The sequence below is a fragment of the Limanda limanda genome, chromosome 3, assembly GCF_963576545.1.
Source record: "Limanda limanda chromosome 3, fLimLim1.1, whole genome shotgun sequence".
Classification (NCBI taxonomy): Eukaryota; Metazoa; Chordata; class Actinopteri; order Pleuronectiformes; family Pleuronectidae; genus Limanda; species Limanda limanda.
The window spans coordinates 7,792,993-7,820,263 of NC_083638.1; the positions used below are offsets into that span (position 1 = coordinate 7,792,993).

The window sequence follows — 27,271 nt, forward strand, 5'->3', positions numbered from 1 at the left end:
CATATATCCCTTATTATATAACGCTTGTTTCAGTAACTTCACTAATCCAGAGTAGCAGCGTTACATATTATCTCAGTAGATGTGTTTCATTTTTAATATCACTGGGTGATCAATTATTTAAATGCTTCAGTGTTTGATTTATTTGGAACACAAAGTAAAGAGTAAAAAGTCTCATTGTGGAACACGCTCTGTTGGTTAATGTTGGATGAACAGACTTTATAAATCCCATAAGTTTTCATCTTGTTTGGCGTTTTATCTTGATTCAGTGTAAAAAAAACGTCTCCTAATTAGTATTGATTTTTGTAACTTTCCATCTTGAAACCCCCCCCCCCCCACGCACACACACCTTCTGCTCTATTCTGACTTTCTAATCATCACTTTGATTCTTTCAAAATGTAAATTATTGAGTTAGAAGACGAAGCGGCTGGAGAGAATAACTGAACAGTGTTAAATGTGAAATGTGAAAGATGTGTGCGTCTGTGGAGCAGGTGGAATACATGTGTTGATCGATGATGTGTTCACTGGCACGGCAGAGAGTCGTGTTTGTTTTGAAGCTGACCAGAAAGGTCTGGCTGTTCCAGATAAAGAGTTCTCCCTCCCCGCGCTGTAGGAACTGCTGAACGTGCACATCGATCAGGCACAACGTTAAACCAGCGAACTGCTTCTCCTGCTCACGGACAAAAGTGGGAACGTTCGGGAAAATATCGCTGTGTTTAAACGATTATTTAGGTTGTACTTCATTTTGCGGAGGATGTCAAAACATTTGTTGTGATGGGAATAATTCTTCAGGGCTGGAATCCAAAGTGTTTCCTGCTCCTTTCCTCAGTTTCCACCCAGCAGAGTGAAAGCAGGTGATGACTGCAGCTACACTTAAGCCCTTTGTATTAGAGAAGCCGTCTCTGTTGGACTGTGAACCTCGGTTCTCCTGAGCAGCGGGAGCTGGCATTTCCCACAGAAAAGGTCATTTATGTTGTGTCACTGCTGCTCAGAATACACACACAGCTTCTGTGTGTTTACCCTACAGAGACATCAACTAATTTCCCACAAGTTAATTAGAGTCTATTATCAAACAGGCTGTTTTGAGATAATTAAAATAATTAAAATATTTGTGATATATCTCTAACAGCTATAAAAACTCCTGCACGTTGACCTTCATCATTCTTCATATCATAAAACCTCTGTCTCAGACAGGAGAACAAAACCAGGGATGCTTCTTCTAAATTAACCTCTTTTAACCTGGAGAACAGATAAATGACTCTGGATTATTCAGATAGAACGGAAGGGGGTTTAATAAACAGGTCTTCACTTACGTTGCCGTGCTTTCTCTGACGTCCCAGGAGATTTGATAACCTTTCACAACCGGCCTCATACGACTCATAACGACTTTTGTTACAATAGCCAGAAGCAGTGGAGCGCTAAGAAACCTCAATGGCCTTGGTAATGACCTTGACCTCACAGAGGTTAAATACCTTGGTCTCCAACAACTGGGGGATGGAACGTCTTCAGGTATCAACAAACCAATTCGTCCACCATTGCCTGTTCTTCCCAGAGGTGAATTTCACTACCTGCACGTTGTGTTACTTCGACTGAGAAAGTGACAAAGACAACGATCGATTCAATCTTCTGTCACGAGGATGTAACAATCATCATTTGGTTTCCAAGCCTCGTTCTGTCTCTTTGTAAAGACGACCAACGTAATCTGTGGCGGTTCGGCCCCCCCCCCGTGAAGCCTCATCCCTTCAAAATAAAAGGTCAATCTTCTGTCCGTGCTTCTCTGTCCAGAGCTGCTGAGGATTGTGTGGAGTTAAGATGGATTTACTGGGAGTGTCTCAAATCTGAACCACATGACGCCGGAGAATAAATCAGAAGAAGTCCCTGACTCTGCGACACGCAGCTGTGCTGGGAAACAGTGTTTGTCTTTGTGGGTTTGCAGAGTTAAACTCAAATGTTTTGTTATTAGGAGACGTAAGTGGAAACCTTTATACAGACGACAAGTGGAAGGAGATTATAACACGCACACCGAGAGCTGACGTATCGACCTCAGGAGACAAAAGAAAAATAAATACCCTCACCTCTGCAACGTGTAATTGAAGGTGCATCTCTGCAGTTTCACATAAACACTATTTTTAGAGCTTCCCTATTCAGCAGTGAATGCAGAGTGTTGCCAACAGTTTCTACCAGTGTCACTTCTACTCTGTCATCAGTCCAAGAAACCTTCAGCACAGAAGTTACAGCTGGAGGCCGCAAACCCTGCTAGCTTAACCACCACAAAAAGCTTTACACCTTTTTTAATCCAATATGGACAGAGGTAAGACATGATAAAATAACAGTGGTACATGAAACAAATCTAAATAAGCAGTGGTTGTATAACTTTACAGATGTGTTTTATTTTTATGATATTTTTATTATTGATCCTGACATTTAAACAGTTACTGAGATATTTTGATTTGAGCTTAATCTAGCTCTTAAGTTCAGAAATATAGAATATAAACAGAAACATAATGCAGACATGTTCTCTTTCCACCATATTGAGCTTCAATCCCAGGTTCAGACAAGCTGTTATATCTGTGTGAGTGTATCCAGCGTGTGCTGTCTTCAGTGGCCTCTCCTGCAGAGTGTCTGATAAAACAGCCAAAGGGCAGTAAATGTCAAATGCTGAGGTCTGCCTCCCTCTCCTGGCTCTTCTCTCAGATCCTCCTCCCCTGCAGCCACCTCCCAGGTCTCCTGCTGTCTGAGGTCATATTCCAGTACACATACTCATTCACACATACATGCACGGTGAGATGAAACAGCAGGAGGCAGCTTAATGCTTAATGCTCACCTGCTCAAGATAATGGAGACTGCTCAGGCTGAGTTAAACCTATGTAAAGTTTTCTGGACGTTGCTCAGAACTCACACCGCGGCAAATTTGAGATTGTTTAGTCAGAGAGTAAACTTTGCAAAAATCACATTACAGATCACGACAACATAAAACATGGGATGTCAATTAAAAAACACTTACTTTGGATGTTTCCACTAACTGAATGCAGACTTATCAGAATTGGCATATTTCAATATTTGGTTTTCTATTAACCCCTTGTAGATGAATGTCGGGAATTCGCCTCAAACCCCATTCCGGTCTTTTTATCCCACTAATGCCTGATGGTGCAAATACTACACATACCATGAAGGTATTGGAAGTACAGTGCTGCCATCTAGTGGTCGGAGTGGAAAATACATACTAGCTCCTTGGTACTGTGCAGCAAAGTTATTTTGAGATATAAAGCTGTATTTGATGGAACAGCAATGATTGTACAGAAACATATGCTGTTATTCAATTTCAAGCAAAAGCAGCATCAGTATAATAATCTACATACCAGAGACTGGAAAATTTGTTAAATTACGGTTATGCCCCATTATGCCTAATGTCGCTAATTTGCTAAGTCGCTAAATTGTATATCTATTGTATATGCTATATTGAAATCAACAATCTCCACTTAAAGGGACTCTTACCTTTGTTGCATTTGAGAATTACAGCACATTCAAATCATCCCGCCTTCCTCCAATGCCCCACCCCCTCGTTCCCATCCGCGGTGTTATTTTGAAGAAACTTTATTTACAAGCAGACTTTCAACCTACTGCCTCCGCGCACGCGCGTGAGTTTTTGTTTACCAAAGCAATGGATTCGGATTCAGAAGCACCGGTAAGTTATATACATTTACATTCACATGCCTTGATGACGCGGGCCCGAATGCGCCACAAGAAGCAAACGGAAAACCTGCATGTCCATGCAGCAAACAGACAGGTCTGTCGGCCAATAAGGTCCTTCGGTCCGAAGAATTTTATTGGTTGAAGTTTTCACTAAATATTATGAGAGTGAAATAATTGTTTGTTTTTACTCCTGGTGGGTCTGTCTTGCATTTTAGAGTGTAATTACCTTATTAATACCAATTTAACCTTATCCAAAAAAAGTGTAAAAATGCAACAAAGGTAAATGTCCCTTTAATTTAGCATCTGTATGACAGCCAAAAACACAAATAATATTTTTTTTTATATATTGGAAATTAATTCATGCAATAAGGGGATAATTAGGTTAAAGTTATTTAATGTACTGCAAATACTGGCTCTTTATGTGCATGTAGGCTAATGGACAAACTGGGAGAGTGCACTCAGAGCACTGTTGTCCATTTAGTTAATGTAGAGACAACATGCAGAGTTTTTCCCCCCCTGTGACCAACTGATTGATTAAAGAGTATTTCCAGCATGGATTGTCTTTGTTCACTCCAATAATATATTTTTTATATAAATGACAAACTACTTGTTTTAACTAACCCTCGTTTTTAGGTGATTTGCCAAATATCTTAGAAAACGAGGACGTATCGGACAAACTTTTCTGTATCTATGACGACCGTGTAGATGTGAACTCACGCTGGAATTCAGCCTGAGCGCTGCAGCGAGCTCGTTCCCTGAGGGCCGGACTCCCGGGGACTCAGCTCCTCTGCACGCCGCCCGCCAGGCAGCAGCTTGTGTGTAAACCAGGCCACAGTGTTTGGCAGCAGGGTGAAGGGGAGGCGGTCCCAGATTGCTGTGGGTGTGTGCGGGTAGACACGAGAGAATCACTGGTACAGACGGGTTGAAGCTTCACTGTGTCGACCTACTTGTCTGAGTCGGAGCAGAAGAGAGAGAGAGAGCGGATGAACAGGAAGAATGACACGACATGACAGTGCTTCCTCTGCAGTTTGTACCTGGATGTTCTGCAGCCTGAAGCAGCAGCAGCAGCACACGTCTAGTGACAGAAGAATCCTTCAAACTGTGTGTGTCAGGTTACATCAAGCTTCTCTCCTCTTCCTCCTGCTGCACTTTCTTCCTGTCAGTACCTCCACCGTATCTGAGACACATTTTAAATTCACAAAAAAATCACGTTCTTACTTCATGTAATTGAAATGATCTGCTGGAAATGCATGGCAGCCTTTCTGATAGGACGTTGACTGGAAAAAGGCGACACTCCCCCCCCCCCCCCCCCAGGCTTTCTTAGCATGGGATCCGAAAATTCAAAACCGGCGTCTGGAAGCAAGTGAATTGCAAACTCCATCTTTCCGGGGTTAATTGACTCTTGGAATCCATTTCCAGTGCTCGTACTTCTCTGTTGCCCGAGCCATATCAATATCACTTCATTATACTGGCAAACAAAACAGCCGTTCCACACAGAACAAACCAAATATTAATTTCTGAACCTTTCGCTGCTGGTGAGAACTCTGTCTAGACTACAGTGTGCGAGCTGCCAGCGGTTTCCAGGGGGCTGGGGGGGGGGATGTTCAACCATCTGCTCGGCCAGATAAAACATTCAATTTCATTTGTGTTGCAACTCGAAGCCGCGCTCCCATTTCTGCTCGGCCCTGAGTGTGAGAGCTACAAGCAGCGAGGACAAGAGCGAGACATTGGAAGCCGGAGCCCACAGGGAGTCCCCGCCCCCCCCGTCTGCCTCTGAAAACCCACTCAGCAAATAATCAACTACCTGCACTGAAGACACCTCCAGAGCAGCAGGAAGCTGAGCTCATCCCTTATAGTCCAGGCAAAGTAGCGTTTTCCGACCGACTAATTGTAAAATAATTTTTTTCAGCATAGATCATTTGTATGAGGTGTCCAGAACAAAAAAATGCTGAAAAAAATTCTTTTACAATTACTTCTATTTTTGGCTCCAAAATGGGCTACTTTGCCTGGACTATTTGGCTCAGGAAGAGAATGAGCCAGGGTTTGTCCGAAATCACAAATTCACTAACCCCTACTTTATCTATGGTCTTTTATGTAGAGGGCTATACCAAAAGGTTTTACGGACACTACTTTCTCTGCACCCATGCATAAATACATCATTGACGAATTGTTATGACGTACAACAACGGTGCCCGGTTAAAATCCAACACTTAATAATCACTCAGTATTAATACGATCGTCTTTAAATGTGGAAATAAACTTGTTTGACTCAGTTTGTGATCCTCTGCTTGGATTCACATTTGTACGACAGGTCGGGCTGTTCCTCTCTCCTCTCGTCTCTCCCACCGCGAGAGCAATGCATGATGGTATATATAGTGCTCTGTGCACTACTTGTCAGGATGCATTGTGGGAAACGGTGTGAAAAAACTTTCACTCAGCATTCAAACAGAACATCAAACTCGTGATTAGTGACACAGCCTCAGTTGTCTAAAAAGTGATTCGACATCTAAGAGAGCATCATTTGGTTTTGTGTGTGTGTCCGTATGTGACACTGTCCACCGAGGTTCCCCCCCCGCTTCTCTTCTTATGAAAATATGGCTTTTAATTAAACGGGTTGGTGGGACGCGGCGTGCTCGCGGCTCGATGCCAGCGTTGATCAATGTTGGCGGCGAGGCAGCGCCGGCACAAAGAGGAAGACGCTTTGTTTTCAGACGTCCTCCCTGTTGTCTCTCAGTCCCACTTTAGGGCATATCAATCCATCTCTGAATGTGTGTCTGTGTGTGTGTGTGTGTGAGAGTGTGTGAGTGAGTGGGGAGGTGATTATGACGACCGTAGAATTTGGTGCACAGACGGTGTGGTTCCATTTCTAGAGCCCATTGTCCTCTATCAGGCACAACAGGATGTTATCAGCCTGTGCCAGGCTCACCCTCCTACAATGCTTCATTACCTGTATATATGTGTGTGTGTGTGTGTGTGTCTGTCTGTGTGTGAGCGTCCTCATCCCGCAAACAATGCTTCATTACATGTCTCTCCCGTGGCTCCCTTAACATTTCTTATTGTCTCATTATCCAGTGAGAGTCGTCTTATCTGCTCTCGTCATATTTACAGAGCAGACCTTTGCCTTCTCAGACACACACACACACACACATACACACACACACACACACACACACACACACACACACACACACACACACACACACACACACACACACACACACACACACACACACACACGCACACAAACACACAGACACACACACACACACACACACTGCGGCATAATCCTGATGTCAGTGCTTGTAATGAGAAATCTCCCTTTGTTTAATCAGTTTCTCGGTAGATACACACACACACACACAGACACACACACCTGGAAAATGTAAACACAGTAACATCCACAATCTGCATCAGTGATTGACATTTTCTCTTGTGTCTATAATTAAACAAAAATGCCAATATTGACTAATTGCCTCGTGGTTAATCTGAACGTGTGACACTAACAACACAAAACACTTCATATTCAACTTGATTTTCCATTTTTTGACAGAATATCCCTTTATACTATGTTTGTTTTTTACAGATTTCACAAGTATTGGGAGCGATTGGGTGATTGGCTCAAAGAAACAAGATACTGTATAAGCCTTTGCAGATGGACAATTGAATGATGCTCTGTCTTCTCATCTGTTCAGACTTTACTCTACGTCTCCTCTTTAAAATGCAGAAACATGCCAGAAACATCGGCCTCTGGATTCTGTCACAGTCTGTTTTATTCACATTAAACCAGATTTATTCAAAGTCAATCAGTGAGAACACAGAGGAACGTGACGGCAGACCTGTCAGGTTATCATAGGAAGTTTATCGATGGTCCACATCCGGCCCAGTTTCTCTCCTCGGCCCTGATGAAGGATTTCATAGAACAGCGGAAGGAGAATGAATCACAAAAACACAGAAATAGTGGGACACGGGGAGTTAGGGGGGGAATTTATAATAAGAAGAAATTATTCAGTGTTATGTAATCAGCTTTTTAAAAATGTACCTCAAGGAGCTGTGTCTCATGCTGGTGGAACAAAGGATTAATATTTAAAGGATATTCAATATTCTAACCTGAGCTTTCAACTCAAATCCAAGCTTTGATTCAGAAAACTGGGAATTTACAGAGCTCTCTGCATTATAATCTGCTTTTATTATATCTCTTCTATGGTGGACAATGTTTCGATGTGTTGTTTCTCAAATGAAACTCTGTGATAAAGTGGGAAATAAATAATAAAAAGGTGACTCAGAGAGATTTCTCTGTAATAACCTGTCTTTTCTCAGCGCCCGACTCTGAGCGGCTAACGGAGCCTCAGGCTGTCGAGCAGCTGATTGTGGACGCATGTTTTTTTAATAAAGGCCGGCTGCCTGCTCGACGTATTATGCACCGTCTCCACACGCAGTGATAAACAGGCACATTAGACGCCGGCGTATATCTCCCCGACGTCTCCTGATATACAAGGTCTTTTCAAGAATTCATTTAAGTCTGGTGTTTTATTTTTCTAACTGGGCTCCGGCTCCGGTGTGGACGGCTGTGGCTCGAGGCTGCGCGCCCTCTCCAATTAACGTCTGTTTGCCTAATTGATAAATGTTATCACTTAATAAGTTGTGACAGAAAATTAACGGCGCTGGTCAGGCTGGGTGTGTGTGAAGGTCGTGGTGGACGGCTGATGGTTTAATTGGTTTTTTTACTCTCCTCCAAAGTTGTTTCCAGCCAGACGCAGCATCCTAAACCCAACGCTGATGGCCAATTCTGCCACTTTAATCAGGATCCAGTTCCCCAAATTACCCCAGACTGGCCTGCTGCCTTTAGATTTACTGTATTACACAGAAAAGCCTTCCCTGGATGCTCCTGTACTGTTATATATTGTACCAGTTATCTGATGTTAGCACAGTCTATCGGTTACTGTGTTATGAAATCCTGCAGCTCCGTCAATTTTATTGATTTGCTGCATGATGCCTTTAAGCAAACCTCGGAGACGGGCCGTGAAAAAAACGTGTTCAGCCTCCAGAATCTTTTTCTCACGTACACGATGATGTGCAGAGAGATGAGACATGAAGTCCAACAACATGTCCAGACAACTGGGTCCATGTGCATTTTCTGGACTTTGTCTTTCAAGTCTGACACGTTTGCGACAACGTCCGAAACATTCAGACGAAGGAGGGCAGAAATCACTTGTTTTCGTTGGTTCTTATGGTTTAAAGCTCACAAATCTGAATGTGTTTGTGCGTAAGGCTCCTCGTTTTAATCCGGAGATATTATTTATTTGTATTTTATATCATTTTTGCTCTATTCTCCAAATATTACGCTGTCATGCTCTCACATGGGCTAATGGGACATTTTCAGAAGTTCTGTGCATGTCTGAAAGCAGGATTACAGTATTTTAATCAGAAAGATGGAGACGGAGTTCGTACATTTATCCTAATGTTTCCCCTTGTGTGCTAATAATCAACTCTTTGCTAAATAACACGTTAGTTAATGCTCATCTCTCGGCTTCATTTCGATCTCTTTTGCCCCCTGGTGGCCATAAAGGAATTAACGGAGCCTTACGAGTGCAGTAATCACATGTAGAGCAGTTAATGTCTTGGCTGCAGGACACAGTTGAGACCTCTTAACATCAGCTTGGCCGGTGCTTCTCCTTCTGTGAGTGCATCGGAACCCATTTGCATTTAAAGCTTCACTTCGGCCAATTTGCTTTGGCACCGTGTTATTTTTTCTTTCGCCTTCACCTTCCATATGAGCTCCGTTTTCTCCAAATTTCATTTTTCTGATTTCTCGCTAAGAGCTGGATGAAAAAGGAGAGGTATAACCCCATGGTCGCATCCTGTGAGGATTTAAGCCGGGAGACAGTCGGCTCAGCACCGGGGGAGCAGAGGGGAAACAGCTTTACTGGATCTGCCCAAACAAAACAAATCCCAACTACCAGCACCTCTGAAGTTAAGTCTTTATTAGATTCTCCCGCTGCTCCGGCTCATCCTCCTCCTCCGTTTCACGAGCTCCATGAAAAATTCATAGTAAGGGGATAGAGATCGGCCCACTCTTATTTAAAAGAAATCATCTGCTGGTGTATTCACTCCACCTCCTTCGATCTGATTCTGCACAGAGAGGATGGATCTTGAAGGTGGTGGACGAAAAGGTCCGAGCAGGCAGTTCATTAGCATGCTAGTGCAGGCTCCTGCTCCAGCTGACTGAACATCAATACATTCCACACCTTCAGCTACGCTAACCAGCCTTTTGCCATTTGAGAAATACAATACTCCTGCTGCTATGCTCCACGTAGTTTCCAATTTTCACTTTTTTAATTCACTTGAACACTAAATAAGATCATTAAATAAGTCGATCTGCGATTGTTTTTTGCTAATTAGTTTGATTCCCGCTGCTTTAAATTGTAAATTAACGTGTAGAAAACAATGCATGGATTTCAATCAACGCTAACATTTGCAGAATCGATGACCAGGAAGAGGGGGGTGGGGGGGTCAGCAGGTCGTATAAACACATTTCACATACACACACGCTCCGTGGCTCTGGGTTAAATAAACACTTAGCTGCTCCAGCTGACCGCGGGTCAATAGCGGCGGTGCGGGGGGGCCTTGTCACTGGCTCAGCTGCACTCTTTAATTATACACACATTGATTGGTCAGGATGTCGATAAAGCATTTAAGCAGCTTAATCCTCGCTGTATTAACATGAGCAACGTGCACATGGCCCGTGTATTAAATCTTAGCCTGAGGTAGAGCACTTGTATTTGTTGCCTTTTTGCATTTAAAGCTCGCTGCTGCTCCTGGGCTTTCAGGAGATGTCAATGGAAGGAGGAGAAGTTGATCGATTTGAGGAGGAGGAGAAAGAGGAGGAGGAGGAGGCGGAGGAGGAGGAGGAGGAGGAGGAGGAGGAGGCGGAGGCAGAGGAGGAGGAGGAGGATGAGGAGGAGGAGAAGCACTTGTATTTGTTGCCTTTTTGCATTTAAAGTGCGCTGCTGCTCCTGGGCTTTCAGGAGATGTCAATGGAAAGAGGAGAAGTTGATCGATTTGAGGAGGAGGAGGAAGAGGAGGAGGCGGAGGCAGAGGAGGAGGAGGAGGAGGAGGAGGAGGAGGAGGAGGAGGAGGAGGAGGAGGAGGAGGAGGAGGAGGAGAAGCACTTGTATTTGTTGCCTTTTTGCATTTAAAGCTCGCTGCTGCTCCTGGGCTTTCAGGAGATGTCAATGGAAGGAGGAGAAGTTGATCAATTTGAGGAGGAGGAGAAAGAGGAGGAGGAGGCGGAGGAGGAGGAGGAGGAGGAGGAGGAGGAGGAGGAGGAGGAGGAGGAGGAGGAGGAGGAGGAGGAGGAGGAGGAGGCGGAGGCGGAGGAGGAGGAGGAGGATGAGGAGGAGGAGAAGCACTTGTATTTGTTGCCTTTTTGCATTTAAAGTGCGCTGCTGCTCCTGGGCTTTCAGGAGATGTCAATGGAAAGAGGACAAGTTGATCGATTTGAGGAGGAGGAGGCAGAGGAGGAGGAGGAGGAGGAGGAGGAGGAGGAGGAGGAGGAGGAGGAGGAGGAGGAGGAGGAGGAGGAGGAGGAGGAGGAGGAGAAGCACTTGTATTTGTTGCCTTTTTGCATTTAAAGCTCGCTGCTGCTCCTGGGCTTTCAGGAGATGTCAATGGAAAGAGGAGAAGTTGATCGATTTGAGGAGGAGGAGGAGGAGGCGGAGGCAGAGGCAGAGGAGGAGGAAGAGGAGGAGGAGGAGGAGGAGGAGGAGGAGGAGGAGGAGGAGGAGGAGGAGGAGGAGGAGGAGGAGGAGGAGGAGGAGGAGGAGGAGGAGGAGGAGGAGGAGGAGGAGGAGGAGGAGAAGCAGCACTGGTATTTGTTGCCTTTTTGCATTTAAAGCTCGCTGCTGCTACTGGGCTTTCAGGAGATGTCAATGGAAAGAGGAGAAGTTGATCGATTTGAGGAGGAGGAGGAGGAGGAGGAGGAGGAGGAGGAGGAGGAGGAGGAGGAGGAGGAGGAGGAGGAGGAGGAGGAGGAAGAGGAGGAGGTGAGGGGGGGCGGCTGCTGAAGTTACTTTCTGCGTTCTGCTGAGCTGATGCCAAAGTTCAATCTTTCCTCTGTTGTTCTAAACCAACAAATCCATCAGGAGGAGGAAGACGTCTCTCACAGTTAAATTGCAGCTGTACAGTGGATGAGAGTTGTTGCCGGTGGGAGTCGCTCCATCACTTCTGCTCCGACCTCCGTGGGTCCAGCCTATGAATGGTAAGCACCTCTGCGTGGAGCCGTCCCGGGCTTGGGGGGGGGCGGAGGCCAGAGGACGACTACTCACTGCGACCAAGTCAAACAAAGTGTGGAGGAAAGAGAACTTGCTTTACAGCTCAGTGACAGCAGGTTAATTGACTGAACCCTCCACAGCACAGTTCACTGGTGAGAGAGAGAGAGAGAGAGAGAGAGAGAGAGAGAGAGAGAGAGAGAGAGAGAGAGAGAGAGAGAGAGAGAGAGAGAGAGAGAGAGAGAGAGAGAGAGAGAGAGAGAGAGAGAGAGAGAGAGAGAGAGAGAGAAAGAGTTTACAACGACGTCAGCTCGCCCCCAAGGAACCAGTGGGTTTCTAAATGAAGACAAACTGGTGTCAGGCTGGTCCAGAGCTCCAGTGACTCTGCTGCTGTTCCACAAACAGAGGAGGACAGGCCCCGCCCCTTCAGTGTGTCAGAGAGGAAACACTCCTCGTAACTCAACAAGACCGGAACCGACAAGGTTGTGTACAAAGTGAGTTTAGTTTTTCTTCTTTTCAAAGAGAACTGGGAAATACCAGGATGCAGTTTGTTTAGAAATGGCAGAAATATCATTTTGTATACCTGTAAAGTATAACTAGTCTTACTGTTTTATCCTATAGCAAATTTCCTCTGTTCACAACAACAAAATCTGAATAACTTAGACAGAAGTGCTAACGACGCTAAAGTAAGACCAAGTACCATAGTGTCATATCGTCCCCTGAACATTCATCAACATCCTTGAATTATTAAACATTTAAAAAAAATCCTCTATCCCTGATATCGATCGTCACCATAATTAAATGAGTTCTCTCCTGACAGACAAACGCAGATGAAAACAGACACGAATATCTGAATATTAACCTTGTAACTGTGTTTTTTATCTTGACTGACAAGTTTGTGCTTAGTCCAGGAAGATTCTACAAAGGAACCTGGTTTGTATATTTGACCTTTGACATCAAAGTGGCCTTCGAAAGAAAAAGAACATTTGCTTTCAACATAAGACGTGGATCACATGACCTGATTCATTCAGATTTCTGTCAGAAGAAGGTTTTTTATTCGTGATTATAGTGATTACATCTGTTTAACAACGAATCAATAAAAAGTTATCTAAACCTGGTTGCATGTTGCTGAAAGTTCCTGTTTTGAAAACTCACATTTCAGTATTTTTTTAATAATTTGATGCACTCTGTGTTTTTTTCCCATGTTTTAACACCAGCTGTGTTGCTGCAGGAAAACATGAAACATTGGATTCCATGTTGTGAACCTCTCAGGTATTTTTTTTCCCCCCACACGGCAAAGCTTCAGAAGTGTTGCTGTACCTGTAAGCGGCACAGCGACGCACCATTACGGCATCAAACGCAGGCACTTATCTTTACTGCCGCGCTGCCTTTCATCCAGCTCCTGAGGGGAATGAAGATATTGATAAAAAGAACAAACATGAAAGACTTCTCTACTGCTCTGTATCCGGATGCTGGGATTCATCTCTCAGGCTCAGGCGCTGATATCACTGCCGACAGTCGACGGGTAGAAACCTGGTGGAAAACCAACCGATGTGGATATTTGGGCCAAAGCTGAGATGAGGGAGGGAAAATTGGCTGAAAATACACAAAAATGGCTTTGACTGAAATTTCATTATCTCTTTTTAAATCATTCCCTTAAAAGCGTACTGTTACAGAATGGCGGTTTTATCTCTAAATATTCCCCATGTCTTTTTTAATCCTTTACTTATGCAGTTACCTTTAAATGATGCAGTATTCTTGCCATAAATTAAGCTTAAATTATTATTCATAAGATGTTGTCATCAAACCCTAATGACAAAAGTAAATAAAAGTAATTAAAGCTTGATCATTTACAATATTTTACAGATATTCTTTCTGACTGTAAACTTTATAATAAATAAATAGAATAAACAAATACAGCCAAATATATAGAACAATTTAAACTTTCTAACAATATTCTTCGGGCATTTTTCACCTTCATTGATAGGAAAGCACCGATGCTACCAGGAAATCTTCGTGGGTACTTTAGGAATGACTTTAAATGAAACGTACTTCTTTTTTATGCGTTTTTCTGTAAAATAAATATGAATTATTAGCAAATACTTGTGGCCTAGTAGTGCATAAGCAATTTAGATATTGGATGGATGGAAATCGGCAAACATTCAAGTGAAGCCAAATACTCACAGCAAGTAAAGTAAACAACTAAAATATTTATTAACTGAAGTTTTTTTTTTTTTTTTTTTACAGCAAACTCTTATCACGACACAGTCTTCAAGTCAAATGACACTTAACCCTTTGAGAACAATTAAGTTGGCCACTCTGATCCGGAGAGGAAACGATGAACGGACCTGGATGGGGGGGGGGGCACATCAGGATGTGGACGGTCCGAAGTTGTTGCTTTTTAAAAAGTCAGACATTGAATGAGAAACACAATGGCTTGATTTTTTCTTTAAGTCTGAACTGCATCGAGAACATCGACATTTTCAACATTTTTTTTTTCTTTACATGTGTACATTGTTCTATTTTGTCTTTTTTTTCTCGTGAGGAGATTTTTCAGTTCAGTTTCAGTGGAGGGGGGGGGGGGGGGGAACAAAAATGGCGTGTGAACAGTCTGTTCCGGCTTCCGTCTGCGTTTTTTTTTCCCAGAATCCACCGCTGCTGATGCTGTTCAGCGAGGGATCAGAGATCTGTACATACACACAAACTCATCAAATCCATCGTGTTGCCCAAAAAACTGTGAGGAGACATTAAACTATGGCAGATACTAAAAGGGTTAAGGCAAGAATAGAAAAATAAAATAGTAGAAACAATAGAAATGTTGCATCTCTCTCGCACTCGACTGGCGATGCTCGTATCCTAAGAAGCTGTGGTAGTGAGAATTATTCACATGAGTCTTACTGTCTTTACAGAACCTTCCACTTTACACATTTATTTACAGCCAAACAGAGCCTATCCCACCGAAAGAATAGCAGTCCACTAAAATTAACACGTTATCCATGAACACAATGATAATTAAAAAACTGTATAGTTTTATCGGTATGTAAAAACATTTACACACAGACTTGCAAAGTGATTTTTACAGTCGTCGTATTTCATATCAAATCAAACGGCAGAGCAATCTGAAAACCTCAGTGATCGTTTGTACAAATGTCCGCCTTCGATTGCCGTGTCAAACGTGTATGGGTACACAAAGCATTTACAGCACTTTTTTTTGTGGCTCAGGTGTGTGTGTGTCTGTGTGTGTGTGGTATTGTGATAATGGAGGGGGGGTGCAGACAATCAGATGAGACACAAACAGAAAAATCAAAGACGGCAGAGGGATCATCGCACCTTGCTGCCGAACAGCAGGTCGCACAAACGTTTGTTGAAATGACCACAATCCTCCTGAAAGGACTCGACAATAAGTGTCGGTGTCGTTTCTGTGAAGGATCAGAGAAACGCACCAGTACCACATTCAGGAATGGAGGGTGAAGAGGAAGAGAAACGACGGAGACGTTTACTCTCAACTCGAAAGTCTTCCCTGACGCAGGTTTCAAACAAAAATGCTGTTTTCTTTACACTTTTGTTGTATTGCTCTCATTTTACAGATGAAGATGAGGTGTACTGCGCCTCTACTGGAACAAATCATATCGCAGGAAAATGAACTCGATACACGTGCATCTGCAGTCGTGGTTCTTTGTTGTGCATAAGTTATAAATTTAGGAAATTCCCACAAGGATCCAAGCATAGACTTTTATTTTGAAATATGCATATCACCACTTCCGCTGTTATGTTTGTTTTGTTTCTTAACTACTGTGGAAATCTTGTTACCATCTTTTTTATATATGTTATTAAGGGTACATGTCTTCCTAAGAGGTAAAATGGTAAAGACTACTTAATAGCAGAACCTTTATTTTGCAAACCTCTTTGCTTTGGACTTTCCTTGGGAAGGTTAAGCCTTTTATTTGCTATATATGCTGCTGCCTTCACTTCCTGCCTCTGGATGGATGTTGTTATGACAGAAATGCATTGTGGGATTGCACATGACAAAGATCGTACTTAGAGTTCAACGTCAACACCAAAGTCAACGTGTTGTTGTTTTGTCTGTTCGTTGATCGTTTTTTTGTAGTTTAAACAACGCAGAATTTTGATATCAGGTCATTTCACCATAGCTAGTTTTCAAAGTGTGTACTCCCAGGATAGACATTCCCTCTGTGTTCTCGTGGAAGCAGCCACGGACACTCAAGGTGATAACGACACTTGAGAGAAAGTGAAGTGCTCTCGATAGGAACTCTCAGAGAGCTGTGGGCGGTGTGGGGGAGAGGCCGGGGCCGGGAGTCAGGGCAGCAGCATGTGAACCGCAGCAGGAGAAGCATCACACTCTCCTGCCTTAATAAGCCGCAGCGTCTGTAAACACATCCGACACTCGGTGACCTCCTGGCATTTAAACCCAGGCCTGCCTGACACGGCTTTAGTTATCCACATTCTCTCATATCACCAGGAAACTGGTAGATTCTCCTCGAGCGCCTTCCTCACACACGAGGAGACGGACTCTTGTAGCAGATCAGCCGAGGTGAGGAGTCGCTGGAGGTGACGCAGCGCGGCTGTGACTCTTCTGCAGAACTCAAAGTTGTGTTTATGTCGTACGATCCTTTAAAAAGCTTTGTTATTATGACACATCCAGAAAAATGGACGTGATAGGATGCCGTTTCTGAAGTATTTAAACAGTACCAAACGAGAAGTGAAGCTCTGTTTATTCCTCTAAAACCTTTGCAGGATATTTTTAAACAAACATATTAACACAGATGCACTGAAGAGGAAAGATTTAGTTGGATTAGATAAGTATTTTCCACTTGTTCTCCAGAGACTTCAAACTTCTTCTGAAAAGAACGTCATTGCTCTTGGTCTTTAAAGACAACTCAAAATACCAGGGTCATGATTTTTACCGGTAAAATATGAAAAACATGACTCAAGTGTGGCAGAGGTGGAAACTAAACCCACATTGTCAGTGCTGAAGGTAATTTCCTTTACCTTTGCACTAATATTGCATTATTGTTCATTAGCACAACACTAAATGTTCGCTAACAACCTCATGTAAGTGAAAATATAAAAAAACAAAAACAAAACACCCTATCTCACAATGTTAAAGAAAATAATACAACAATTCTAGATCTGCACCTTTGTTCAGATCCAAAATTTAATGCATGTGACATGTATTGAAATGGTAAAAAAACACACAAAGACACACAAACACCACAGTGACGGATGTGAGAGCAACCTGGCTTCAGTCTTCTCCTGAGCCTTGCACACACACACACACACACACATACACACACACACACACACTCACATGGACACACACACTTGTTGAAGGTTCAGAATCACAGCCTCCGTGCCCCAGTTCGTCCAGTGTGTGTTTGTATCTTCTGTGCTCACACCGGCATGCACGTGTGTGTGTGCGTGAGTCTGTCTTATGAATCGGGGGGGAGAGTCGTCAGATGGAGGAGGGAGAGGGGGGGTGTGGCAGTCCCGTAGTGAGAGGAAGAGGAGGAGGAGGAAGAGGAAAGACTCAGTTGTTCTGAAGGCAGTCGAGATCCACCGAGCAGCAGACGTTCCCGTTCTGAGCAGCGAAGCAGGAAAAGACAGGAGAGAAGTGAAATGAAGTTAGATTCACATGTTGAATGTTACGTTTCAGAGCCTAAAACACAGGAGTCAGTTGACCCACATTACACAACACACTGTGTTTCCCCCCCACCCGACCACCGGAGTTATCTAGTCATTTTCAGGATTGTCTGCTTTGCTTTGGAGAAATGAATCCAGGAGATTTACGCTGCCACTCAGAAGTGAAGAGGATTCAGGGCGTGCGGCTGTGAGCGGTGACAAATCTGAAAAAGAAATGTGTCTTTTCCACAGACAAGGTCCGTGTGGTTAATCAGCAGAGCTCACTGTCGCTGGGCCACACTTCCCACTGGAACCACTGACAAATGGTCCCTGATGAAAAGGGCGTCTGAAGTCAATACCTCAAGAGCTCTGCACATAAACCACCTGAAGGGTAAAGACACGTCTGTGGTCAAGAGGAAGGAGGAGGAGCGATTCTCAACAGGAAGGAAGGGTTCTAACGGGATTTCTTGTAGCCGGAAGAAGGAAATTGGAAGAATAGAAACATCTCTGGATGAAACAGAGGAGCCCAACACGTAGGAAGAAGCTATCGGAGATGAAGATGATGATATTTGAGAGCTAGTGGTCATGTCTGGCCTCCTGCGAAACCTTCCTCTTCCGTGTTCTTCACATTTGAATCGCAAACTTTCGGGAAAATGTCCAACCCAATTTTTCTAGATTTCTCTTGATCTAAAAGCCGGATTTCCTCTTCTTCAAAACAGTTTTGGAAATATAAACATTCAAGTGACATGTTTGATTGACATGTTCCCTCATGACCAGGAACAGTTCAGTTTAAGTCCTGCTGTGAACACACACGGGCCCAAATATTAATCTGCTGCTGAATAAATACATAAATTCCTGTTGATTCTTGTTCGAGTGATGTTTACTGAGGAGCTCAACAAGGAAGAAGCTATCCAAGATGAAGACGATGATATTTGAGAGCTTGCGGGCATGTCCGGCTGCTCTATCTCTGACTGTTCCACACATTTTCCTTTGTTGCTGTGAATTTACTTAATCCAAAACAATCCTCTTCCATGTTCATCAAATATGAAACGCAAACTTCGGAAAATGTCCGACCCAATTTTTCTATATTTCTCTAGATCCGAAAGCCGAATTTCCTCTTCCTCAAAACAGTTTTGGAAATATAAACATTCAAGTGACACGTTTGATTGACATGTCATCACCAGGAACAGTTCAGTTTAAGTCCTGCTGTGAACACACACAGGCCCAAATATTATTAATCTGTTGCTGAATAAATACATAAATTCCCTGTTGATTCTTGTTCGACTGATGTTTACTGGAAACCTGCAGCTGCTCCTGACTTCAGAACAATGTCGAGCCTTGTTTTCAAATGAAACTACAGATCTGTGACCTGCTTTTGAAGCTTTGCATATTCAATAGGAATGAATTGGTGGAATCGGGCTTCGGGCTGAGTTCCACTGGCAGCAGATCATATTCGGCTAAATTAGTGGAGATGATCTGAGTGATGGTGACGTGTTCCTGACAAGTTGATCTGCATATTTCGTTCTTTTTTAGAAAACCAAACGTCTCTTACATCATCTGTGACAGTCGGATGTTTGTGTGTGTGTGTGTCAGACGAGGACGACTCTTCATATCCTCCAGCTCCCATTAGCTTCCCATTACCACCTCCAAGAATATGCTGCATAACCAACAGCTCAAATAGACGATTAAACATGCTGAGGGTACGGAGGGAATTCAAAACAGACATAAACATGAACTGGATCTGTAACTGCTTGAGAGTTTCATATCACAAACTACAGTGGGCTAGTTCCAGGTATGAACCATGGACTGTAAACACTTCCATCTTGTGTCAATGCCGATATTTGGCTTCAGAATCTGAGGTCCTGCTGATAGAAGCGCTCGACCAATCACCAGTAAGTCTCAGCTGTCGATCAAGATGTTTGTCCCTCTTTTCTTACAAACTTATTAAAACCAAACTTATCAGAAACATGAACACTTAAGAAATACGTTATATGACCGAAAATGACAGAAACCATACGTTATCTTTGACTTTTGATTCCTCTAAAACCTTTGCAAGGATTTTTTAAGACAAACATAATAACACAGATGCACTGAAGAGGAAGGATTTAGTTGGATTAGATTAGTATTTTCCACCTGTTTTCCACAGATACCTTTTTTGAAAAGAACGTCGTAGTTCTGGCTCCTTACAGACGACCCAAATGCCTGAGTCATGATTTTTACCGGTAAAATATGAAAAATATGACTCAAATGTGGGAAACTAAACCCACGCCACAACCCTCTTTTCTTACACACTAACTGAAACCAAACTTATCAGAAACATGAACACTTAAGAAATACGCTCGTATAGTATATTTATCCCAGAGATCTTCTGAGCATGGTTATAAAATACAATGACATTTTGACATCTTAGTCGTGTTGATTCTCAAATTCTCAGACTCTTTGAACACTATCCCAGGTGTTATCGGTTAGCTCTCTCCCGCAGAGAAGACTCTTTTGAACTGTAAAATCAAGACGACTTTCAATACAAGATACTAAACATGTCCTTATTTAGGTAAAAGGCCCGGTTTTGTGATGTCATGTTATCTCTAGTGTTTGGGGTCCCACCTCCCCATGGGGTCCTACCTCCACAAATAAAACTCGTTGTCTTGCAAGAGGCAAAGCAGATTTTCACTTATTCGCTGTGTGTTATCTCCGAGTTTTCTAGAAGCTCGTCCTGACCTGTAATACTCTTGTGTAATAAATACTATACTTGTAACTACTGGGTCCGCTGATAATTCTTTCAACATCAACTTCGACGAGACTCTACTGCTGACAAGACACGATACTAGAAAAACAACCTAACATGACAGACACCCTAAGTTATCTTTGACTTTTGATTCATTCCATCCACTCACATGGAGGGGGAAGGATTTATAGTTGATATCTCCTCTATTAATCGTGTTAAATGCTTTTGATTGATTATTAAATGAGCCAAACAAAGTGTTTAAATCAAAACTGAATCAGTCCTCCGCTGTGGCTGCTGTGGCTCCGGCCTACCTTGCACTGGCAGGTGGTGCAGGCGGAGTTGGGCATGTGCCACGTGTCCCCGCTGAGCCGGGCGACGCCGGCCGGGTCCTGGCACGTCTGCCGGATGTCGTAGGACAGGTTGTCGGCCAGGCAGGGGTCGGTGACGCAGCGCGGGCAACACTCGCCCTCCGCCACCGCCGTGTACTCGCACACCAGCCCGGGGCAGAGCAGAGGCCAGCAGTCCACCTCGCCCTCCTGCACGGGCACAGAGAACAGAGAACAGAGTGAGAGCTGGAGGAGATGTTACCTGAGGAGTGTGAGCCAGCTGATCCGCCCCCCCCCCCTCGGAGTGAGAGCTCACACACTGATTTGTTGCCACGTCTCTAATTAGAGCGGCTGGTAATTATCTGAGCCGAGCAGCAAAGCTCTGAGCTGAGATGTTTGTTTTCTCTCACGTCAGCCGCTCCTATAACAACACTCTGGGATTTCAAATGAAGGTCAGACTTTTATTTCTGCTTGGTTTGAACGTGTGTGAGTGTTTCTGTGCACAGACCATGCAGCGGCACTGCTGGCAGCCGTACGTCCAGGACGCTCCGCTGCGGTACAGGGAGCGGCCGCTCTGCTCCAGGCACTGACTGCTGGGCCGGTTGTCGCAGCTGGGGCAGCAGAACAGATCCTCGTCCGGGTCGCCGCAGTCGCAGGGTCTCCGTCTGCAGTACGTCTGCCCGTCCTGCAACACAGAGGACCAGAGGTCAGGGAGCAGAGGTCGGGGAGCAGAGGTCAGGGAGCAGAGGTCAGGGAGCAGAGGTCAGGGAGCATAGGTCTGGTAGCAGAGGTTGGGTAGCAGAGGTTGGGTAGCAGAGGTCGGGGAGCAGAGGTTGGGTAGCAGAGGTCGGGGAGCAGGGTCGGGGAGCAGAGGTCGGGGAGCAGAGGTCGGGGAGCAGAGGTTGGGTAGCAGAGGTCAGGGAACAGAGGTTAGGAAGCAGAGGTCAGGGAGCAGAGGTCAGGGAGCAGAGGTTGGGGAGCAGAGGTCAGGGAACAGAGGTTAGGGAGCAGAGGTAAGGGAGCAGAGGTCGGGGAGCAGAGGTCGGGGAGCAGAGGTAAGGGAGCAGAGGTTGGGGAGCAGAGAGGTCAGGGAACAGAGGTCAGGGAGCAGAGGTTAGGGAGGAGAGGTCAGGGAGCAGAGGTCAGGGAACAGAGGTCAGGGAACAGAGGTTAGGGAACAGAGGTCAGGGAGCAGAGGTCAGGGAGCAGAGGTCGGTCATGTGTGGCACCGACACTCTCATTGAGTCTTAAAAAGTTCAAAACTTAAAACTCCAACAGCAGCGAATCCTTCCAGTTAGTCTAACTGTCATTTTTATATATTTTAATATTAAATATTCTGTTCCTTATCCAAATACACCTCAAGAAATGAAATACAGATCAAACTAACCGACCTGGTATCTCTGTAAGTTTGCTACTTTATACTCAGAGTAAGAATTGTATATTACACGGGCCTTATTAACCTAATTTGGTTATGAAAAGTTGAGAATAAAATGAGCTATATAAATAAAATTGTTCCTAATGTCCGGCAATTTGTCTCCAAGTCTTTTCAACTTAAAACGTACAATTCTGGACAAAACATTAAATACTATATTTAAAAAGAATCTAATAAACAAAAAAGCACAATATCAGGATCTTAAAGATGTGAGATGTGATCACGGTGAACATCTTAAACCTCGAACCCAAGCTGTTCACACTCCTGCATGTTCAGGCAGCTTCCTGGAGGCCAGTAAACAACTCTCAACTCTCCAACCTCCATTTCTCTAACTGCAGATTGTTGGAATCTGTGAATGAAGCAGAGAAATGTGTCGAGACGTTTGGAATCTGCGCTGGAATTCAAAGTCTGAGTCTGAGGTCTCGGTGAGTTTTCTCTCCCGTCACCGTGTCCCTGGCTCTCCGTCTGTACCCGGAGAAAAACTTTATGGACCATATTACTCAGCCCAGGCAGCCCTGTCTGGCCTGGGGACCGCGCTGTAATGGAGATGTAAAAACGTTACATAAAATGGCTGTTAGAAAATGTATGGGGGCCATAAAATCATTCTGCATACCATTAAAAGGGCAATTCAGAGCCAATTTTTTATCGATGCATATTGTCCTGCTACAGTAACCGCCGAGTCCCAGGGCGGCAATAACCACGGCCTTGGTCTTTACAGCTCCGGCCCTGGACTCGCTGGGAAATTACTGCCAGTTGCCGCCGAGCTGGCAGGATGTACGATGACAGACGGTTCATTTTAACGGCAGAAGTAAGAACAGCTCGGAATGCTAATGCTGCACTGTTGTGATTTCTAAAACGACATCATTACAGCGGTTTTACGGCAACTGTGAGGACGACTCTGCAATGATGAATCTGATGACTCTGTGTTTTCATTATTAGTAATATTATTATTATTATTCAATGTGACTGGTTTTCGCCGGAGAATTTGGAGGAAAGATTCTGTAGAAGATGTTTTTTTTTCCTCAAAGAAGTTTGTTTTTCTAACCGTTCCATTTTTGTAAAAAGGTAAAACCTTATCTACACATGACAAAAGAAAATGTTTATCAGCTTTAAAAATACGTTAATTATAGGGCTGGGCAAGTTAACTCGTTTTAATCGAGTTAACTCAAGTGATGAGTTAACTCGATTGTTTATCCGCCAATTATTTTCTTTTTTCCTGTTCTGCAGCAGTCAGCAACAGACTTTCACAAAATAAAAGCCTGACTTTCACAATAAAACAATAAATAATCAAACCTGAGTGAATGCGAGATAAAATAATTAATCGAGTTAACTCCATTGAAACGAGTTAACTTGCCCAGCCCTAGTTAATTAGCAACACACAAATTAACCAGAGCAGCACAAGAGTCGAGCGAATTTCCAGAAATATGAACAGTTCCTTTATGAAACTAAATTTAAAGTCAATAGAACTTATAGTTCCATGAATAATCCCAAAACAAATTCAATGATCTGCATCAAAATGATATTCCTTCTTTCCTGACCCATAATGCATCTTTCCACCAAGCGTCATCCTTGGCAGAAGTAATCAGGTTTTCTCAAATTAAAGTTATTATTTATGTTCTTCTAACTTTGTAACTTTAAGTTGTGTGTTACAAATTTAAAGCTGGTAAACAATTTGCTTTTTTCAGTCTATTTAACCTGAATACGGCTTGATTTAAAGTTTCCAGCCTCGTCTCTTGAATTCCTTTAAATCTGTGTCTGTGTCACTTAAACTTCTTCCATTTAAAGAAATAATTGTTCTTCTGCCATTGAAACGGTGCCGTGCTGATCGCTAAAGGTCTTTCATCACCAAACCAGCATGTTGGCAACAATTTACACAGTCTCCAGACGTTATGACTGAGAAATGTAAAGGTTAAAGTAATTTGGACATTTTTAAGTGTCGAAGTAAAATGTCATAACTCATGTTGATTGTATTTACTGTGTTAAACTCATTCTATTCAAAATAACCCTCCGTGTCTGTTTCTCGCCTCTGAACAGACAGATCTGAACAGACACAACCCCCCCCCCCCCCCCCCCGCCTCGGCCTGAGTCCTGAGCACAGACACGAGTTGGTGAACTGTCACAAATATTTGCCAGAGAATATTTATTCTCTGGGGAACGGCTGATATTTGTGTTTTTGGTTGAAAAACTATTCAGAGATATGTCAGCAACATCCACCCCGACAGTCAATTACCTGTGTGTGTGTCTGTCTGTGTGTGCGAGTGTGTGTGTGTGTGTGTGTGATAACAGTGAGTATATTGAAAGCTTGTCAACTTAACCTGGCTCATCACTGCTAATGGGTTTTCTTGAATATAAAATGCATTTAATATTCCATAGAGGAAAAATAATGTGAACTGATGGACTGATACTTGCTCCTATTATAGGAAGCGATTGAGTATCAGACGGTTTGGAGACACGGAAGTGGACAATTTAAAGTTTGAATTTTTCTCTGTTGCAGAAAAACAGGACATTTGTACGACTTAAAAGTTGAATTACGTAAATTAAAAACATCTTTGCATTTGTATGTCTCACATTTTCTTTTTCATATTCACATCAGAGACTGTATCATCTCGTGCTTTTGATCTGTCGTCCATCTTTATAAACAATCTATGATACTTGACAAACGTATTCTCTACTCTACATAAGCAGCCGAGCTACAGGACATGTGATATTTACTGTATATAACATGTTTCCTCCTCTGTACCTTGCAGGAGCAGATGGCGCAGCGGTCGAAGCTGGGTTTCCAGTCTTCTCCGTTGCGTCTGATTCCTTCTTCCTGTGGACAGTCGCCGCTGCAGCCCGGCCCGGACGTGCACACGCAGTCGTATCCTCCCGGGAGGTTCACGCACACACTGTCGTTCCAGCAGGTGTGTGTCTGCAAACTGCACTCGTCAACGTCTGGGAGACAAAGAGCAAGTTACCACTGATTAGTCCTTTGCATACGGAGGGAAACTGGGTGCTTCCCAGTCCTGTCAGTTTAGAAGCAGGAGGGAAAACACAAAAGCAAACAAGCAAACACTTAGTTTACTTTATTTTCATTTGTTTTATATTTCGCTCTTAGAATCACGGAACCTTCATTAGTTTGGCAAACAAAAAATATGTTTGCCTCTCAAATTACTGACAAATTACACGACACAGCTCAACACTTTTGGTCCCAATTTAAATTGTTATTTTGTCCATTTTACACAATAATTGAGCTGAATTTCACAAATAGCTCTCAGCAGAATATACATATATCTCTATCAATATTTCTCATTTCTACGAATATGTTGGGATAAAACTTTATCTTGTGATATTAATAAACATGTATTTTGACCGGACACATTCTCTCAGCTCTGAAAAACCTCCTACACAAATGACTTTATCTGACCTGCTTCAGTTTCCTTGTGACAACTCAACACAACAACATCAACATTTACTGCAACACAAGCTATTTGTGTGATGTTTACAATTTTTACACGATTGACATCTTATTTGATTGTAGAGCTGTGCTCAGAGAATTGATTTGCTCAGCCCCTCCTTGTTCCTCTCTCTCTCTCTCTCTTACACACACACAGACAAACACACACACACACTCTGTCACAGTCTGACTGGCAGCAAAGTTGTGTGCCTGACAAACAGTGCGAGCCAGCGTTTCTTTAAATTGTTTATTGCGTTTGTTATCGTAAATAAAACTGCGTTTTATATGAACATGAATCCACATGAATATCGTTTCTCAGTCAAAGTTAAAGCTACGACTCTGGACCAATGAGCAACATGAAAAGCAAACAATCGATAACGACTATAGATTGAATGGTGAAATAAAAAATGTCATTTAATTCTGTATATACTGGCAATATAAATACACATTTCTCAGGAACAAATCACAAAGTGTTCAGCCAAGCAAGAATATCCAATTTGTACACTTTATATTTCAAAGAATGTACAAAGTGAACAATTACACAACCTTGCTATTTCTCAGATGGTATTATTTTTACATTATTGAACAAAGTACTTCTATACTCAAAGTGGTATTCTTAGTCTCTCGTATTGAGGATCACATCTCATCCAACATGATATTTTATATTTGAAAGTGAAGTGGTTTAAATGGCTCTTCACAGCTGTTAAGAGAATGAAAACCATTATGGTTCAGTGGTTAAAACCATCCTCCCACTTGGTTCATCGCCTTTTCCACTGTTGGTGAGATTGCAGGTCGAATTCAAGTGTGATATTATATCTGCACAAAATAATGAGCAGGATTAAAATAATGCATGGATAAGTATACGTTTCAGGTTGTTGTGGTCAGATCAGGTGACGTCTCTTCAATTTAATGTGTGTAGTTTTCCCTCTTTCTTGTTGTGCAGAGCAAAATAAACACTGCACTCCGAGAAATACTGCACACATCAGTACATTTCAGGTTTTGACAGTGAATAATATTATTGAATTGTTTTTCCCAGTCCAAAAAACATATTTTAAGATATATATATATATATACACACATATCTGTCTGTCCTAAGCCAAACAAAAGGAAATGAAAACTGGCGTCGCAGCTTCAGCCCCATCAATCAAACACAAGAATCAGAGGAAAGGAGGAATCTGCTGAGTCAGCATCTTTCCCTTCGCTCCTCTCTATCAGTGCCGCTCAGGAAACCAGGTGGAACCGGCTCCGTCTCTACCTGTTCATCACATCCTGACGTTTAACTCCCTTTCATCCGCACTAAAATGTGAACTGTTCACAGTGAGAAAAGACCAAAGTCCCGGTTCCGACAGCAGCTCTGCTCCCCCGCCGGCAGACATCGATCACGCCCACGCCACGAGAGCAGCGGGCCGGGCCAACAACGCCACGGAGAAGAAGAAAAAACCCCAAAACTAAATCATACAAATAAATAAACTGGAATTCATGTTTGTGTTTGTTTAACTCCGGCTGTGCCCTCACGCTGAGAGAAACTCGGTCGACAAATCGAGTTTACACGCAGTCGGCTGAGATGGAGAAACTCTGGAGGCTGAGAAGCTTTACTTCCACAGCTCTCTGTCTGTCGTACTGTTAATGAACATTCATTATCAAATGTTAGTTTATTCTACTGATTTGAAGTAGAATATGAATACATGCCGATACTGATAGAAGGGAGTACAATTTTCCGATACAGACATATTAGCTGGTGACCATTCAAAACAC

General features: G+C 43.2%; 2 protein-coding genes across 2 annotated transcripts in view; both read right to left on the minus strand.

Annotated features, from left to right (window-relative positions):
• LOC132998854 (N-acetyllactosaminide alpha-1,3-galactosyltransferase-like) overlaps positions 1-13,303 on the minus strand; it is a 35,301-nt gene extending 21,998 nt beyond the window's left edge. Inside the window, exon 1 of the mRNA XM_061068601.1 lies at positions 13,278-13,303. Coding sequence (XP_060924584.1) covers positions 13,278-13,303 — 26 coding nt within the window. The remainder of the gene's footprint in view (positions 1-13,277) is intronic.
• Positions 13,304-17,505: 4,202 nt separating this feature from the next.
• Positions 17,506-27,271, minus strand: part of LOC132998680 (protein kinase C-binding protein NELL1-like) — a 213,412-nt gene continuing 203,646 nt past the window's right edge. The window contains exons 17-20 of the mRNA XM_061068408.1: positions 24,821-25,014; positions 21,157-21,333; positions 20,634-20,858; positions 17,506-17,556 (exon numbers count right to left, since the gene is read on the minus strand). Coding sequence (XP_060924391.1) covers positions 17,506-17,556; positions 20,634-20,858; positions 21,157-21,333; positions 24,821-25,014 — 647 coding nt within the window. The remainder of the gene's footprint in view (positions 17,557-20,633; positions 20,859-21,156; positions 21,334-24,820; positions 25,015-27,271) is intronic.